At 37.7% G+C, this 20356-nt stretch overlaps 1 protein-coding gene across 2 annotated transcripts in view; it reads left to right on the top strand.

Moving 5' to 3' along the window:
• Nucleotides 1-20356, top strand: part of LOC106088268 (protein Shroom) — a 358904-nt gene that overhangs the window by 160589 nt on the left and 177959 nt on the right. For both annotated transcript variants that reach the window (XM_059368429.1, XM_059368428.1), the window contains one exon: nucleotides 15477-15664. In XM_059368429.1, coding sequence (XP_059224412.1) covers nucleotides 15477-15664 — 188 coding nt within the window. The remainder of the gene's footprint in view (nucleotides 1-15476; nucleotides 15665-20356) is intronic.

The following is a 20356-nucleotide window of genomic DNA, read 5'->3' as shown; positions in this document are numbered from 1 at the left end:
AGTTTCTTTCATATTTTTTTATTTTGTTTTTGTTTTTTCTCTTCTTGACTTTTTTCCATTCTACATTTTGACCGCAATGAAGAAATTTCTCATTTCGGTTAAATTAAAATTGTTGTTCGTTAATAAGTTCACTTTAAGAAATTCTTACAGACGAAAGTCTTCCTCTGGAAAGAAGAAGAGGGCTGGGAGAGTAGCGTAGACAATTTTGCCCTAAAAACATAATTTAATGAATTTATGGAACAGGTGGTGTTGGTTAAATATGAGAATTTGTCACAGCAAAAACAACGAAGGAAATGTTTTAAGGAATTACGGTTCCTTCTTTATTTTTATTTCCAGCACCATAGAAAGGGGGGTATACTAATTAAGTCATTCCATTTATAACACCTTGAAATATTGCTCTGCGACCCTCTAAAATTCTTGATCAACTTGACATTCTAAGGCGATCTAGCCATCGCCGTACCTTTGTCAAAATCACGATTCATCGAACGCGAAAAGCTAGCCCCACAAAATTTTTGCGGAGATTCTTCTTATTTATGTAGGTCGTTGGACATGCAAGTGGGCCATATTGGTTCAGATTTTCATATAGCTTCCATCTGAAGTGGTCCTTCGACTTTACCTTTTGAGCCCTTAGACGACGTTATTATTAGCCGATTTTGCCCTTGACTTACTCCAATCTTGACTTACTCCATGGTGGTTCGCAAGATTGAGCCCGCCCAAACTTAGTCCCTTTTTATAAGTCTTCTTTCTTTTCTCCCTCAGTATCTCAGTTTCGTCTTGTCTCGTTCAGGCTCTCTCCATAGCATCTTTGCTACTTCGTCCAAAAAATTATTGTACCCATTATTTTGCAGAAAAAATTTCGCAACCAATTTTAAGAAACAAATTTCGTTACCAATTTTTTTAAAAAAAATTCTGGTACCAATTTTTGAAAAAAAAAATCGCTTACAATTTTTAAAGAATAAATTTCGTTGCCAATTTTTATAGACAGAAATTTCGCTAGCCATTTTTTACAAAAAGTAATCCGTTCCAATTTTTTATAGAAAAAATTTCGGTACCAATTTTTTATAGAAAAAATTTCGGTACCAATTTTTTATAGAAAAAATTTCAGTACCAATTTTTTATAGAAAAAATTTCGGTACCAATTTTTTATAGAAAAAATTTCGGTACCAATTTTTTATAGAAACAATTTCGGTACCAATTTTTTATAGAAACAATTTCGGTACCAATTTTTTATAGAAAAAATTTCGGTACCAATTTTTTATAGAAAAAATTTCGGTACCAATTTTTTATAGAAAAAATTTCGGTACCAATTTTTTATAGAAAAAATTTCGGTACCAATTTTTTATAGAAAAAATTTCGGTACCAATTTTTTATAGAAAAAATTTCGTTACCAATTTTTTATAGAAAAAATTTCGGTACCAATTTTTTGTAGAAAAAATTTCGGTACCAATTTTTTATAGAAAAAATTTCGGTACCAATTTTTTATAGAAAAAATTTCGGTACCAATTTTTTATAGAAAAAATTTCGGTACCAATTTTTTATAGAAAAAATTTCGGTACCAATTTTTTATAGAAAAAATTTCGGTACCAATTTTTTATAGAAAAAATTTCGGTACCAATTTTTTATAGAAAAAATTTCGGTACCAATTTTTTATAGAAAAAATTTCGGTACCAATTTTTTATAGAAAAAATTTCGGTACCAATTTTTTATAGAAAAAATTTCGGTACCAATTTTTTATAGAAAAAATTTCGGTACCAATTTTTTATAGAAAAAATTTCGGTACCAAATTTTTATAGAAAAAATTTCGGTACCAATTTTTTATAGAAAAAAATTCGGTACCAATTTTTTATAGAAAAAATTTCGGTACCAATTTTTTATAAAAAAAAAAATTCGCTACGAGTTTTTTATAGAAAAAATACTAATCATGTATTCAAGTCATTCCATACAATTTTTATAGAAAAAATTTCGGTACCAATTTTTTATAGAAAAAATTTCGCTACCAATTTTTTTTAGAAAAAATTTCGCTACCAATTTTTTATAGAAAAAGTTTCGCTACCAATTTTTTATAGAAACAATTTCGGTACCAATTTTTTATAGAAAAAATTTCGCTACCAATTTTTTATAGAAAAACTTTCGCTACCAATTTTCTATAGAAAAAATTTCGGTACCAATTTTTTATAGAAAAAATTTCGCTACGAGTTTTTTATAGAAAAAATACTAATCATGTATTCAAGTCATTCCATGCATAACAATTTTTATAGAAAAAATTTCGCTACCAATTTTTTTTAGAAAAAATTTCGCTACCAATTTTTTATAGAAAAAGTTTCGCTACCAATTTTTTATAGAAAAAATTTCGCTACCAATTTTTTATAGAAAAAATTTCGCTACCAATTTTTTATAGAAAAACTTTCGCTACCAATTTTCTATAGAAAAACTTTCGCTACCAATTTTCTATAGAAAAAATTTCGGTACCAATTTTTTATAGAAAAAATTTCGGTACCAATTTTTTATAGAAAAAATTTCGGTACCAATTTGTTATAGAAAAAATTTCGCTACCAATTCTTTATAGAAAAACTTTCGTCTTCAACTTAAAAAAAAAAAAACAAAAAACTAATTTTATCAAAAAATTGCGCTATCAGTTTTTTGTAGAAAAAACTTCGATACAAATTATTTTGCACCAATTTTTTTATAGAAAAGTTTCGCTACAAATTATTTGCAGAAAAACTTTCGTCTTCAACTTAAAAAAAAAAACAAAAAAACAATTTCGTCATCATTTTTTTATAGAAAAAATTTCGCTACCAATTTTTAAAAAAAATAATATTCGCTACCAACTTTTTATAGAAAAAAAATCGGTACCAATTTTTTATTAAAAAAAGGTGTGGTATCAATTTTTGTGTAGAAAATATTTCGCTACAAATTTTTTTATAGAAAACATTTCGCTACCAAATTTTTCTTATAGAAAAAAATTCGCTACTAATTTTAAAGAATATTTTCATTGTTTGTTGTATATTTATTTCTATAGAATTTTTTACCATTATTTAATGTTTGTAACAAACATGCTAACAATGATACTGCCTTGAAAAGTTTTTTTTTTAAATCATGAAAAATAAACTTTAATTTAATCTTCCATTCGCCCCTATCAACCATTCTGAATTAACTTAAATCTTAGATAATTGTTCTCTGTTCTTGTTTGTCAGCTTTTAAGACCTCATATTAAAGAATTGAACGAAAAAGCCTCCAATTGTCATATTGTGGGATTTTTGTTTGTTTGTGAAATCCAAATAGCCATTAGGCGAAACAATCTAAATTTATAGTTTTAGATTTTATGGTGTATTCAATTCAAATAATTTCAAATCCCAGGCCGTCAGCCAGCATATGCGAATTGTCCAAAGCAATAGTGGATTTGTAATTTAAAATCTTAGATCGACGACAGGCTGTCATTGCCCAATAGTTATTCAATTGATGAGCGGGGGAAAATTTCAACATTACCTTAACGAAAAGCAACAGTATATGATATTACGCAAAATAATTTCCCCCACCCCACCAACTGCCGAATTCGGAAACGGAAAGAAATACATAATAAAAAAGACCATACGAAAAAATAAAATCTCATAGTAAAAATTACTATTGTTAAACTTGCGGAGGTGTATCTTCACCACCATGATGATGATGGTCTGCTAGTTGCTGGGCTAGCAAACTAGCTGGCTGGCTGATGCTGACTTTACCGATGATGATGATGAAGATCTGAGCAAAAGCTAGGCACTCAGTCAGTCCGCCAGCCAGCTAGACCCTATTATCATCAACAACATTGGCAATGCCTTTGAACTTAGGATGACGATTTCGACGAAATGTATTATTCGTTCAATTGTTTGCTTTTTTGACTCCACTATCCCTCTCTACTACCATTTAACAGCCTCTGCTGTTGACTTTCGCTGACAAATGCCGCCAAAAAAATTCAAGTACTCAATAGCTTGACTTTTTTTGGGTTTTTTCTTCACTCCTCCTTCATGTTAAAAGTCTGTATTATGGCTCTATTGTTGCTTAGCTTTGGATTTTTTTTCGGTTGGCTTTCTTCGCTAATTTTCACTTAATGACCGTTGTAAAGCGAAACAATGCCAAAGCGCATTACTCTTTAACAAGGCGGAAACGGATGGACAGATAGAGATGCCAAGGCAAGACAAGCTGTTGACTACATTTAAGTGGTATAAGTACTCTAAGACCTCTCTCTCCCTCTCTATACTGCCATTGTGACTTTAAATGATTTTTAATGAAACCAAAATAAGGCGAGAAACCAAAAAAAAAAGAAACAACGCGATATTTGGCAATATGTATGTTTATTTAAAAAAAAAAGATTAGGCACGATGACGAAAACTAAAGAGGCAAAAAAGGGAAATAAATTGAAATTTAAATGATAATTATTAGAAATAACATATAAAAAATTGTTGTCTTTGAGGAGGTAGGGGAAAAGGAGGGTTGAAAAACCTCATTTCATCAAGTTAAAAGACTTAAGTTGGCCGGACCGAACTTTGTATAGACAGCAACTATATTTGGTCTAAATCTTTTGAAAATAATGGTTTACCCGTCCTTTATTGTGCTGAAACTTCCCACAGATAATTATAATACCAACCACCATAGGATAGCGGTATACCAATCTAGTCATTTCCTTTGTAACACCTCGTTATATTGATATGCGATCCTATTAAGTATATATCCTTGACCTTTCGTGACATTCCAAGTCGACATAGCCATGCCCGTCCATCCGTCCCTCTGTCTGCCCGTCTATGGAAGTCATGATAGGGGTTGTACACGTAAGGCTAGCCACTCAAAATTTTGCACAGATACTTCTTATTGATTTAGGTGGTTGGGGATAGCAAATCGGCCGTATCGGCTCAAATTTGGATGTGGCTCTCGTATAAAAGGCCCCCGTATTGATTTCATGAGCCCAAAGTATGGTCCATATCATTGTATAAGCTGATATAACTCCCAGATCAACCGATAAGCTTTTACAAGCAGCAATGTTTATACCATTGGACTGAAAATTGCACGTAGAGTTCTGTTACGACTCCCAACAATCGTGCCAAGTTTGGTCCAAATCGGTCTGCACACACATATATACCGATCGCCCGATTGAAACTTTTCGACCCTCGAATTTGGCTGAAATTTTGCACGAAGGCTTTATTATGACTTCCAACATACAGGTTAAGTATTGTCCAAAATGCAAATTTTGCCCATGAACATTCCACTAAGGAACAGGAGCTAACTTGGAGAGAAGTTTTTACATGGCATAGTACCTCACAAATGTTGCCAGCATTAGGAGGAAAACCACCGGTAAAAAAATGTTTTTTCTGATGGTCTCGCCAGGAGTTGAACCGGGCGTTCAGCGTCATAGGCCGACATGCTAACCACTGCGCTACGGTGGCCTCCTGATACAACTCCCATATATACCAATCTTCCGAATTGTCTACGATCGCAACGTGGTGGGTTCGGCCGTTTTTACCACAGGCAGGTTAAACGTGCAGTTAATGCCCGATTTCGCTGAAATTTGGCAGTATTACTACCTTCGGTATAAATTCCAAGTATATTTAAAATTTTAACATATTTGGGTCTAGTCCACTACCCCCATATGGCTCGATCTTTCATTTCACCTATATACATATACATTTGCTACAAAGAGATTTTTGGACCCCTACATACCAATAGGGTGCATATCGGACCATATTAGAATCTAACCTAATGTAGCTTCCGTATTCCGTATTATATCCTGATTTACGCCTTTAAAACCATAAAAGTACCGAGTTTGGTGCGCATCGGGCCATATTTCGATATAACTGCTATGGATTCACAAAGGGTGCATTTTCACCGGAGCTTTCGTAAATATTCATACATATTCAAAGTAGTGTATATCGGCCTGGACGAACTTAATGCGTTTTTACTTGTTCTTGTTGCCTCAACTTTATGCTAGGGTTGCCCACCTTGTTGTTCCTTTAGTAGCACTACGTCAGGAATTGTGTTACACAAGAACGAGCTCTGCAATGTTTACGAAGTGCACAAAGTTTTGCCAGTGTATCACAGTACTATAGGGATACACATAGAACATCGGCAAACGGTCGGTTCCTGATGCCTTGTTATATTTCAAACAGGTCTGTGAATTTTTGATCACTTATTGCATTCGTTATCATCATGACTCCTCTACACCAAGATTGCTTCACACTCAAATCGTTGCTACATCTCTGGACTGTAGAAATTTATTTTCTTTCCTTTTTTCTTCTTAACTTAGCTTTTTACTTGGATGGAACTGCATGCTGCATTTATCGATTTGGTAGTACTTGAGCTAGGATTATGTAACCTTAATTAGGTTACAAAATCCTTACAATTTCACAAGGCTAAAACTGCCTGAAGGAGCGTTCCAATGCTTTTGCGATGTACCATAGAGTTCTTAACTATTGTCTTGGCTACAATTTTGTCTTAGTATTGGATGGAAAATCTCAAACGTTTGGCTGTTATAGGCAAAAATATCCTAAATAACGTGATAAAATTTTGGGAAAATAACTGCAAGTCAAATGGATCCCCGGATTTGACTTCTTGATCCCCTTGGAACTTGGCAAGTAGAGTTCTGTTACGACCTCCAATAACCGTGCCAAGTATGATCCGAATCGGTCTATAAGCTGATATAGCCCCCATGTAAACCGATTCCCAGATTTGACTTCATTAACCCCTAGAGGCCTCAATTTTAATCCAATTTCACTGAAATTTTGCCCTGGAACTTCTGCTCTGACATTCAATGTCCATGCTGAGGATAATTTGAATCGGTCTATAATCTTATATAGACCCCATATAAATAGATCCTAAGATTTGACTTTTTGAGCCTCTAGCAACGTCAATTTTCATTCGCTTTAACTGAAATTTGGCACAAAAACGTATGTTCTGACATCTAATAACCGAGCTGGGTACGATCCGAATCGGTCTATAAACTGATATAGCCCCCATATAAATCGATCCTGGAATTGTCATCCAATTTCGCTGCAATTTGTCTCAAGAACTTCTGTTCTGACTTCACATAACCGCGCTGAGTATGATGCGAATCGGTCTATAAAGTCACTGTGCAAAATTTCAACCAATTTCAAGAAATATAATCGGGGGATGGGTTTATCTGGGAGCTATATCGGATTTTAAACTGATTGAAGCCATACTCGGTGCGTATGTTAGAGGTCATAGAAAAAATCACTGTGCAACATTTCAGTCAAATTAGCCAAGAACTGTACCCTCAAGAAGTATAATCGGGAAGTCGGTTTATTTCGGAGCTATATCAGGTTATCAACCGATTCAGACCATATTTTGTTGACTTTTGCAAATTTTAGGCAAATCAGACAAAAACTGCGCTCCCTAGAGGCTCAAGAGGGAGATCTTTTTACATGGAAGATCGGTTTACATGGAAGCTATATCGGGTTTTGGACCGATTTGGACCATATCTGGCAGAAGTGATCGAAAACGAATTTAGCCAAATCGTATAAGAATTGATTTGAAGAATGTTCAGAATATCGGTTCATGTGGGCCCATTTAAAATCTCAACCGACCTGCGCACAACAAGACGATTACTGTCTAAGGTGTATTCCATAGTGACATGGGGCGGATAAATATCTGCACCCACTTTTCAACCTAACCTAACCTATACTAATAGGAAGTGTTTGTGCAACATTTCAAGCGTCTAGCTTTACTCATTTAAAAGTTTGCGTGCTTTCTACAGACGGACGTACGGACGTACGGACAGACAGACGGACGTACGGATAGACGGACGTACGGACAGATGGACAGACGGACGTACGGACAGACGGACGAACGGACAGACGGACGTACAGACAGACGGACGTACGGACAGACTGACTTACGGACAGACTGACTTACGGACAGACAGACGTACAGACATACGGACAGACGGACGTACGGACAGACGGATGTACGTACAGGCGGACGTACGGATAGACGGACAGACGGATGTACGTACAGACGGACGTACGTACAGACGGACGTACGGACAGACGAACGTACGGACAGACGGACGTATGGACAGACGGACGTACGGACAGGCGGACGTACGGACAGACGGACGTACGGACAGGCGGACAGACGGACGTACGGACAGGCGGACGAACGGACAGGCGGACGAACGGACAGGCGGACGAACGGACGTACGGACAGACGGACGTACGGACAGACGGACGTACGGACGGACGGACGTACGGACAGACGGACGTACGGACAGACGGACGTACGGACGGACGGACGTACGGACAGACGGACGTACGGACAGACGGACGTACGGACAGACGGACGTACGGACAGACGGACGTACGGACAGACGGACGTACGGACAGACGGACGTACGGACAGACGGACGTACGGACAGACGGACGTACGGACAGACGGACGTACGGATAGACGGACGTACGGACAGTCGGACAGACAAGGTGTCGCAGACCGATTTTTCGATGAGTTACAAACAGGGTGACGAGATTAGTATAACCCCATACTATGGTGGATGGTATAAAAAGAATTCTATTTGTACATCAACTTTGTACTGAAAGAAAAGTGGTCGACTTTGTCATCTAATTTCTTATGTTCCACTCTGCTTCATACCTAAGTCTAATCACTTAAAGAGGCTTTAGTCCTGTCTGCCATAAGGTCATTAGAGAATTCAAAATTTTCACAACGCTTCTGCAAAGAAGTTTTACATCTAGATAAGGCATTTTTTGTATGTTCTTATCAGAATTCGTACCCAAATGCTTTCAGCATCATAAGCTATGTCAGTCTATGTACCAAGGTGGCGAAGGCGTTTTAAATGAGTGATTATGCGAAAAGGTGTTCTTGACCAATTTTACTTTGAAAGTTGGGTCACTGGGCAAGGTTTGGAAGTTCCTATGATTTTTTCTAAATATTTCGAGCAGTTTTCATAAACTTCAAATGGTGTCTTTTCAAATGATAAAGTAACTTTTTTCCTTTATTTTCTCCCTTTTTCCCTTCCCTTCCCTCTTGTTCTTTGTTTTTTTTTTTACCTTTTCTAAATTTAAGATTAAAATTTTATGTAAACTAAAGCGATATGCCAGCAATTTGTTTAAATGCTTTGGTGAAAAAGTTAAGCTTACCAAAACGTTTTTTCTTCCTTGGCATAGTTTGCAGTTTAAAGTCAGGCCAACTAATCTTCGCAAATCAGTATCAGCTTTGGGATTCGCAAAAAGGCTGATAATTGAATATTGAATTGAGCATGGCTTGCAAAGTAAGCTTTTATTCAAATTCATGAAATGGCATAATCTCAAAAAAGAGTTGCGAGGCATATCGATGGAGTATCTGGTAGCTAATGTTGGTTGGTTAGCTGGTTGGTTGGTTGTTCGCAGTACTTAAGGCTGCCAGCCAGCCGCTGATGTTTGATGCCAGAAGCCAACGAGAAGCTGCTGTTGCTGGCAGCCGCCGAAGACATGAAACATTTGAGGCAAATGCGTTGGTTGGCTGTTGTTTGTTTACTTGGCTGGAATTTATTCATATCTTGAATGCAGTTTGCTTATATTAAGCTTGCCTTAAAGTTTTTTCTTTTTTGCTTTTGTTTTGATGCTGTGAGCAGCTTTACTTGCATTTTTAATATTTTAGTAGTTGGTAATTCTTTTTTTTTTTTCTTTTTGCTAGCTAGCTAACAAGCTGCCTTGAAAGCATGTTGGCTTACAGCTGACGCAGAGTGTTTTTTTTTTTCTCAATCTTAAGCTGGCGCCACAAACACTTCTGGATGGTAGATAGAAGGGGAGAAAGGGGAAGTATGCTTGACTGGCTGATGAGAGCGACAGCCTGAGGAACTAACAGACGGACAGATTGCCCGTCTTAACTGATGTCATGATGTTTTGCAGTTGTTGTCTATTTTTGAGCTTCAAGTACTTACCAGAGTCCAGCACAAAACACAAATCGCTTTTGTTGTAGAAGTACGACATAAGAAGTAATTATGAATCAGATTAAGCTGCAATAAAATCTGAATACGACACTACAGCCATAAACTCCAAACCAACCAATCTAGACTTTGAGATGATCAACAGCAACAGAATCAACCATATTCGATCGTTATTTTTGTGCTTCATAACCACAAACATATAATTTTTAGTGTTCTTCTAATTGGCATATATGAATAGATGTAAAGGACAGACAGACAGACAGATATATGGCTGGATAGATGGATAGCTGAATGGAATGGAAGCAACCATTAAGCCATTAATTCTGCCATAACCACAAACAAAATAAGAGAGCTGTAGCTACATAACATACAAAGGTGATTTGCATTAATCATTTTGCCATTTATTGGCCAATGGAGGAAATTATGTCGTCTTGGAAATGTGTAAAAAATTCCAAATGGATTGCAATTAACCAGCAGCATGAAATAAAGGTCACGGCCTTTTGGGATTATGCAATTGGGTTTAAGTAAAAATTTGAATTTACTGCTATAGTTTGTGAGGCTATAGTTTGTGAGGCCACCGTAGCCCAGAGGTTAGCATGTCCGCCTATGACGCTGAACGCCTGGGTTCGAATGCTGGCGAGACCATCAGAACAAAATTTCAGCTGTGGTTTTCCCCTCCTAATGCTGGCAACATTTGTGAGGTACTATGCCATGTAAAACTTCTCTCCAAAGAGGTGTCGCACTGCGGCGCACCGTTCGGACTCGGCTATAAAAAGGAGGCCCCTTATCATTGAGCTTTAACTTGAATGCGGACTGCACTCATTGATATGTGAGAAGTTTGCCACTGTTCTCTTAGTGGAATGATTATGGGAAAAATTTGCATTTTCTTGTGATTTCGCTGAAATTTGGTGTGTAGATGTAGGTTGACCCCGTTTTTGGGGCAAAGGTCCCCTGGGCCCCCGAGGGGCCAAAATACCTCCCTTGGGGGTAAGTGAACCAATCTAGGCAATATGGAAATCAAATGGAAGGTATTGTCGAGTAGATTACTAATATGCAAAAACATGCCTAAAAGTTGGACCCGGCAAGGACCTACGGGGTCCTGAGAATTTTGCACCTTGTTAACATAGGCAATATAGGTATCAAATGAAAGGCACGTAGGAGTTGATTACGATAGATATGCGATTTTTTTTCAATTTTTCTTTTTTTAAGTTTAACTTTTTTGCTTATCTATCGTAATCTACTTCTACGTACCTTTCATTTGATACCCATATTGCCTATGTTACTTGGGTTAAAAATTTTTAGACAGGGTTTTTCATATTCGTAATGTTCTCGACAATACCTTGCATTTGACACCCATATTCCCCAGGTTGAAACACTTCCCCCAAGAGTGGGTTTTTGGCCCCTGGGGAGGCCCAGAAACCTTTGCCCCAAAAACGGACATCAGATTCGTGTTCCTTGTGTCAAAATTGGGGGATGCAGAAAATGAAAAAATCAGGGGTGCGCCCTATAGAGAGCAGTTTTCCCCAGATTTCGAGGCACCTAACATAACTCGCCGTGTCAAATTTCAACAAAATCAGATGAAGAGGAGCCTGGCACAACTCGCTGTGCTAAATGTAAGCAAAATCGGGTAAAAAATGTGCCTTTTATAGGCTCTAGACTTTAAATCTGGCTGTTGTTGTAGCCACATTTTCATGTGGAAATGGCGATCCTCGTCAAGCTCCTGGGTGAGCAAGCTCATTCCAGTCCAAAGGCCCGATCGCCGCCGAAACAAGGTGACCATTGGTTATTTAAAGGCGCCAATAGCTCGCCTTGTCATATCGAGCATCATAGATACCCAGTATTTGTACAAGAGCCGGTACCGCCCGGCCTCTCACTGAGACTCTCCGCTGATTGTCCGCAACTGTCGTTGCTGCTACTCTGTATGGATCATTCTACTATTCGTAAGCTCAGCGGAGAGTCTCAGTGAGAGGCCGGGCGGTACCGGCTCTTGGAGCTGAGCTTCTCGTGGCATTAATGAACACCACACAGATCGGTCCTCATTGTTGCAGCATGTGTGGTGCTAACAGCTATCCCGTGCCGGGTGATGAGTATGCATGGCAGCTATATCCAATTATAATCCGATCTAGACCATACTCGATACGGATATTGAGACATCTAAGATTACTCGCTGAGAGGCCATCGTGGCGCAGAGGTTAGCTCGCTGTGCGAAACAAAAATCAACAAAATCAGGTAATAAATACGCCTTTAATGGGCATGAGACCTTAAATCTGATGGTAGAAATATATGGGCGCGATATCCAAATATAGTCCAATATTGACCATACTCAGCTCGAATATTGAAGGGCGAATTACAACTTCCTTTACCAAATTTCCAGGAAATAGCATAGGCCCAAGACCTTAAATCGAGACATCAGATATATATCGCATCTAAATCCAAATAAAGTCCCATCTGGACCATACTCGGTACAGATATTAACGAGCCTAATGCAACTCGCTGTGCCAAATTTCAACGAATTCAGGTGATTAATACGCCTTTTACGAGCATACGACTTTAAATCGGATGATCGGTATCCATATCCATATATAGTCCGAACTTGACCATACTTGGTACGAATATCGAGGCGCCTAACACGTTGCGTCAAATTTCAGCGAAATCAGGCAACAAGTACAGCTTTTATGGGCATAAAACCTTTAATCCGCAGATCGGTCTGTATGAGGGTATATACTTTATGGGGTCACAGATCAATGTTTCGAGATGTTACAAACAGAATGCCTATCATAGTATACCCTCATCCCATAGTGGTGGGTATAAAAATCGAGCAAGGCAGTCGATGATCAGTTTTTATACCCTCCACCAAAGGATGGGGGTATACTAGTTTCGTCATTCTGTTTGTAGCACCTCGATTCTGTTTGTAACACCACGATCGTCGTGACATTTTATGTCGAACTAGCCATATCCGTTCGTGTGTCCGTCTGCCTGTCAGCTAACTTTTGAAGGAGTAGAGCAAGCCGCTTAAAATTTTGCACAAATACTTCTTATTGGTGTAGGTCGGTTGGGATTGTAAATGGGCCAAATCGGTCCATGTTTTGATATAGCTGACATATAAACCGATCTTGGGTCTTGACTTCTTGAGCCTCTAGAGGGCGCAATTCTCATCCAATTTGACTGAAATTTTTTCACATAGTGTTTTGATAGCACTTCCAACAACTGTGCTAAATATGGTTCAACCTGGTATAGTTGCCATAGAAACCGATCTTGGGTCTTGACTTCTTGAGCTTTTAGAAGGCGGAATTCTTATCCGATTTGACTGAAATTTTGTAAATAGTGTTTTGATATCACCTACAATAAATGTGCGAAGTATGGTCCAAATCGGTCCATGTTTTGATATAGCTGCCATATAAACCGATCTTGGGTCTTGACATCTTGAGCCTCTTGAGGGCGCAATTCTCGTCCGATTTTACTAAAATTTTGCACATAGTGGTTGGATATCACCTACAACAACTGTGCGAAGTATGGTCCAAATCGGTTCATAACCTGATATAGCTGCCATATAAACCGATCTTGGGTCTAGATTTCTTGAGCTTTTAGAAGGCGCAATTCTTATCCGATTTGACTGAAATTTTGCACATAGTGTTTTGATATCACTTCCAACAACTGTGCGAAGTATGGTCCAAATCAGTTCACAACCTGATATAGCTGCCATATAAACCGATCTTGGGTCTAGACTTCTTGAGCCTCTAGAGGGCGCAATTCTCATCTAATTTGACTGAAATTTTGCACATAGTGTTTTGATATCACTTTCAACAACTGTGTGAAGTATGGTTCAAATCGGTCTATAACCTGATATAGCTGCCATATAAACCGATCTTGGGTCTTGACTTCTTGAACTTTTAGAAGGCGGAATTCTTATCCGATTTGACTGAAATTTTGCACATAGTGTTTTAATATCACTTTCAACAATTGTGCGAAGTATGGTCCAAATCGGTTTATAACCTGATATAGCTGCCATATAAACCGATCTTGGGTCTTGACATCTTGAGCCTCTTGAGGGCGCAATTCTCGTCCGATTTTACTGAATAGTGTATTGGTATCACTTCCAACATTTATGCGAAGTTTGGTCCAAATCGGTCCATACCCTGATATAGCTGCCATATAAACCCATCTGGGATCGTGAGTTCTTGAGGCTCTACAGAGCGCAATCTCATCCGATTTGGCACACATTTTTTACTTCTCCCATGGCCTTCAACATACGCGTGCAATATGGTCTGAATCGATCTATAGCTTGACACAGCTCCCATATAAACCGATCTCCCGATTTTGTTTCTTAAGCCCCGAATCGGACTATAATTTCTCCTCCTCCTCCGTCCATATTCACTATTCTTTGTTTGCCTAAAACGAGGTACTGCGCAAAGAACTCGACAAATGCGAACCATGGTGGAGGGTATATAAGATTCGGCCCGGCCGAACTTAGCACGCTCTTACTTGTTTTCTTTTAGTTTGAATACTTATACCCCGTTTAGGAGAATTTTGGGGATTGTTATCAACATATTGGGAATTAGATTTTGAATTTAATATATTTTTATAACCCAACATAATCAAATTCTCTCTTTTACGACATTTTCTCATCTTTTCTATGGGCGAAAATTGGATTTTCTGGGAAGCCTTCGGTGACATTGTCGAAACATGACAATGACTGCAATATTTCATGAATATCTTTGTCACTAAATCTAAGAAATTTCACCTCACTTAAGAGATATTTTCCAGTAAATTTAAGTGCAACGGCTGCTGTTTGCCGCTGTTAGGCAAACCAGCCCCAACTGGCAATAAGATGCTCATGCGAATTTATTCCGCTAGAGTGTGTGATTTTTTCTACATTTTGTCCGCTTTAACTTCTTTATCAATTTTATATCTACAATGGGATCGTTAAAAAAATTTACGCATATCTCGATACAAAGAATCTGCAATAATTTATTTCTAACGGCAGCATATAGAGGAGCAGCTACAGCAGCAGAGTCTGCTGCAAACGCATTGTTGCCATAGTTAAGAGTTGGCCTTAGTACGCGCGCGCGTTTTATTCAAGAGATGCAAAAAAAAAATAATAAAATGCATAACAGTACATCGTTGTAGATCTGAGAGCCATGGCAAAAAATAAAATTAGAACATGTAGTTTTACTGTTTGGACTCGGTTGGAGATGCAGCCAGTCAGTCAGTGCAACAAGCTGCCGCCATCAGCCAAACAAATCTCAGCATACATCAATAATTTACAGCTTCACTAAGCCCCCAAACTATGGCAAATGTTTTCGCTGCATCTCTGAATAAGAGCAAAAAAAAAAGAACAGCGCATGCGCCGCATCATAAAGTCCCACACCTTGGCCTTCTTACTAATGGTTGGGGCGACTTTATCCCCTACATCATTCTGCTTTATGGCAATAATTTTATGCGTAGAACAGAAATTTCTTCAATATTTCATTCATCTTCAATTCAATACATATCACATTTTTCTTATTCCTGTTCTTCATCTAATTTCCTCTTGTTCTGGCTTTTATTACAGGATGACATTGGCGATCCATGCGGTTTGACCAAGGCCGGTTTGGAAGAGTACACCATGCGTTCGAATTCGTTTTACGATAATCCCGTTTTATATCATCATCAAAAGCAATCATCATATGCCCAATCTGAGGGTTATCACAGCTATGTGTCCAGCTCAGATTCAACATCGGCCACACCCATGCTGGATAGGTAAGTTGTTAAATGCGAGTATTTTAATTGAAAAAAGCAAAAACCCAAGCAGGAAGTTATTAATTAGCTGTTTTAACAGTTCTAAGGAACTGACTTCGATATGATGCTTTGAAGCAAAATATAATGCGAAGCTAATTTTAAACTCATAAATGAAACATTTAAACAGAAAATGAGAACATTCAAGGGCGCCACAACATGAGTTTTTTAATTGAAATTTTTTGGGAACAATAAATCACATGTTCCAAAACTGCAAAAAATGTGGTATTTTCAAATTTTACCACCTTTTGGAAACAAGGCTAGCAAATAGCATCAACAATTTTATATTACAGCAAATGTATATATTGGGTTGCCCAAAAAGTAATTGCGGATTTTTCATATAGTCGGCGTTGACAAATTTTTTCACAGCTTGTGACTCTGTAATTGCATTCTTTCTTCTGTCAATTATCAGCTGTTACTTTTAGCTTGCTTTGGAAAAAAAGTGTAAAAAAAGTATATTTGATTAAAGTTCATTCTAAGTTTCATTCAAAATGCATTTACTTTCTTTTAAAAAATCCGCAATTACTTTTTGGGCAACCCAATAAATTAAAACAAGTAACAGCGTGCTAAGTTCGGCCGGGCCGAATCTTATATACCCTCCACCATAGATCGTATTTGTCGAGTTCTTTACTTGATATCTCTTTTTAGGCAAACAAAGGATACTAGAAAGGAATTGCTATAATATTGGAGCTAAATCAAGTTATGGTCCGATTCGAACCATAATCGAATTCAATGTTGGAGACCATAGTAGAAGTCATTGTTTCAGCCAATTCGAGTAAGAATTCCGCCCTTTAGGGACTCAAGACGTAAAATAGACAGATCGGTTTATATTGGAGCTGTAGCAGGCTATAGACAGATTCAGATCATATTTGACACGTATGTTGAAGGTCATGGGAGAAGCCGTTGTACAAAATTTCAGCGAAATCGGATAATAATTACGCCCTTTAGAGGCTCAAGAAGTCAAGATCCCAGATCGGCTTATATGGCAGCTATATCATGTTGTGTATCGATTTGAACCATTTTTGGCACAGTTATTATAAGTCACAACAAAATATTGGGTTGCCCAAAAAGTAATTGCGGATTTTTCATATAGTCGGCGTTGACAAATTTTTTCACAGCTTGTGACTCTGTAATTGCATTCTTTCTTCTGCCAGTTATCAGCTGTTACTTTTAGCTTGCTTTAGAAAAAAAGTGTATTTGATTAAAGTTAATTCTAAGTTTTATTAAAAATGCATTTACTTTCTTTTAAAAAATCCGCAATTACTTTTTGGGCAACCCAATAGGTCATGCAAAATTTCATCCAAATCGGATAAGAACTGCGCCCTCTAGTGGCTCAAGTAGTCAAGATTCAAGATCGGTTTATATGACAGCTATATCAGGTTATGGACCGATTTAGATCACACTCAGCACAGTTATTAAAAATCATAACAAAACACGTCAATGAAAAATTTCAGCCAAATGGTATAAAAATTGCGCCCTCTAGTGGCTCAAGTAGGCGAGATTCAAGATCGGTTTATATGGCAGCTATATCAGGTTATGGACCGATTTATACCATATATAGCACAGTTGTTAGAAGTCATAACACGTCGTGCAAAATTTCAACCAAATCGGATAGGAATTGCGCCCTCTAGACGCTCAAGAAGTCAAGACCCCAGATAGGTTTATATAACAGCTATATCAAGTTATGGACCGATTTAAACCATACTCAGCATATTTATTGGAAGCTATAACAAAACACCTCATGCAAAATTTCAGCCAAATCGGATAGGAATTGCGCCCTCTAGCGGCTCAAGAAGACAAGATCCGAAATCGATTTATATGGGAACTGTATCAGCTTGTGAGCCGATTTAGACCATACGTGACACATTTGTTTGAAATAAAAACTAAACATTTTATGCTAAATTTTAGCTAATCTTGTAATCTTGTAATAATTGCGCCCTATAGCGGCTCAAGAAGTCCAGATATGAGATCGGTTTATATGGGAGATATAACAGGTAATGACCCGATTTGGACCACACTTAGCACGGTTGTTCGAAGTTCAAACAAAACATTTCATGCGAAATTTCAGCTATATCGGATAACAATTGCGCCATCTAGCGGCTCAAGAGTCAGGTTTCGAGAACGGTTTATATGGGAGCTTATTACGTTATGAACCGATTTGGACCATACAGCTGTTGGAATTTAGAATAAAATACTTCATGCAAAATTTCAGCGAAATTAGATAATAATTGCGCCCTCTTGCGGCTTAAAAAAATCAACATCCGGGATCGGTTTCTGTGAGAGCTATATAAGGTTATGAACCGATTAGAACCATACATGGAACAGTTGTTGGAAGACATAACGAATCACTTCTAACAAAATTTCAGCCAAATCGGATAATAATTACGCCCTCTAGCGGCTAAATAACTAAAGATCCGTGATGGGTTTATATGGGAACTGAATCAGGCTATGAACCGATTAAAACCATACATGGAACAGTTGTTGAAAGACATAACAAAACACTTCTAACAAAATTTCAGCCAAATCGGATAATAATTACGCCCTCTAGTGGCTCAATAACTCAAGATTCGAGATCGGTTTTTATGGGAACTGTATCAGACAATAAATCAATTTAGATCATGATTGGCGCAGTTGATGGAAATCAAAACAAACCATTTCATGCAAAATTTTAGCCAAATCGTGTAATAATTGCGCCCTCTAGCGGCTTAAGAAGTCAAGATCCGAGATCAGTTTATACGAGAGCTATATCAGCTAATGATCTAATTTGGACCATACTTGCCACAATTGTTGGAAATCAAAACAAACCATTTCATGCAAATTTTTAGCCAAATCGGGTAATAGTAACGCCCTCTAGCGGTTGAATAAGTCAGTTGAAGTTGGCACAATTGTTGGAAATCAAAACAAAACATTTCATGCAAAATTTGGTAAAAATAACGCCCTCTAGCAGCTGAAAAAGTCAAGATCCGAGATACGTTTATATGAAAGCTATATCAGGTAATAATCCCACTTGGACCATACTTAACACAGTTGTTGGAAGTTCGACTAAAACACTTCATGCGAAATTTCAGCCAAATCGGATTAGAAGTGCGCCCTCTGGAGGCTCAAGAAGTCAAGATCCCGTATCTGTTTATATGGAAGCTGTTTCGTATCTGTTTAAATGGCTTTCAAAACATGAACTCATAAAGCCCATTTACAATCCCAACCGACCTACACTAAAAGGAAGTATTTGTGCAAAATTTAAAGCGTCTAGCTTTATTTCTTCGAAAGTTAGCGTGCTTTCGACAGACGGACGGACTAGGCTAAATCGACTTACAATGTCAAGACGATCAAGAATATATATATAGGTTATGGGGTCGTAGACGAATATTTCGAGGTGTTACAAATGGAATGACGAAATTAGTATACCTCCCATCCTATGGTGGAGGGTATAAAAATCAATCTATGTCTGTTTATTTGTTTGATTGCATGTTCCGTATAGACTCAACAACAGCTGAACCGTTTTCCTTCAATTATGCTGCGGATAATCTAGGGTACCATATTTTTCTATAATTGGGGGGAGGACCCTTGCCCTTATTTTCATAAACACCAGATCTAGGAGATGGATTGGATGTTTGCTCTCTCAGAGTATCCTAAAAAAAGTGTGTATCCTTATTTGTGGTGAGGTTACTGGGGGGACCGCCCAGCCCCTAAAACCAGCAAAGAGGTCTTATAGACCAATCTTTGCAATATGGTACTCAAATGAAATGTATTTGAGGGTAGAAAACAAATCTGATATCCAATTGTGAGACCAAGTATTTGGGGTGTCGCCTAACCCACAAAATACCTCCTAGACCGGACATATTTACCGATCATGGCAATATGTAAGGTATTTAAGAGTGGACCACTTTCGGAAGCAAGTGTCTGCTGGGCCACCAAACCCAAATACACCTCGTAAACAGGACATATCATTAGACTACGGGAATTTGTATAAATTTTTAGCAGAGTCCATGGTAGTAAGTTCCCAAAATTCGGACCGGCCGAACTTAGCAAGCTTTTACTTGTTTAGTTTTTGGCTATGAATAGAAACCATCCAAAGAACTTATTTTGCCTATGAAGGAAGAGACCCATGGTCATTAAAAAAACGTCTCAAATGCGATCTTTGTTGGAGGTACATAAGCTACGGCCCAGCCGAACATAACGCGCTTTTACTTGTTTTTGTTTAAGACACGTAATTTGGACAATAAGGTAACAAATTAAAAATTGTATTGGGTTGCCCAAAAAGTAATTGCGGATTTTTTAAAAGAAAGTAAATGCATTTTTAATAAAACTTAGAATGAACTTTAATCAAATATACTTTTTTTGCACTTTTTTTCTAAAGCAAGCTAAAAGTAACAGCTGATAACTGACAGAAGAAAGAATGCAATTACAGAGTCACAAGCTGTGAAAAAATTTGTCAACGCCGACTATATGAAAAATCCGCAATTACTTTTTGGGCAACCCAATATAAAATTTTAAAATTTGTTTGTTTCCTTCCAATCATTTTCCCTTATTTGACTCTGGGAACTGCGTTCCATTAGTTTGAATTACAAAAAGCAATGCTCATAAGCCTCATTTGCGACATATCTCAATCTGGTTTGTACCTTTCCAGTTCATGCCAATGTGATTGGCCTCTCTTTC

Source organism: Stomoxys calcitrans, chromosome 5 (assembly GCF_963082655.1).
Source record: "Stomoxys calcitrans chromosome 5, idStoCalc2.1, whole genome shotgun sequence".
Classification (NCBI taxonomy): Eukaryota; Metazoa; Arthropoda; class Insecta; order Diptera; family Muscidae; genus Stomoxys; species Stomoxys calcitrans.
This window is presented reverse-complemented; position numbering and strand designations above follow the sequence as displayed.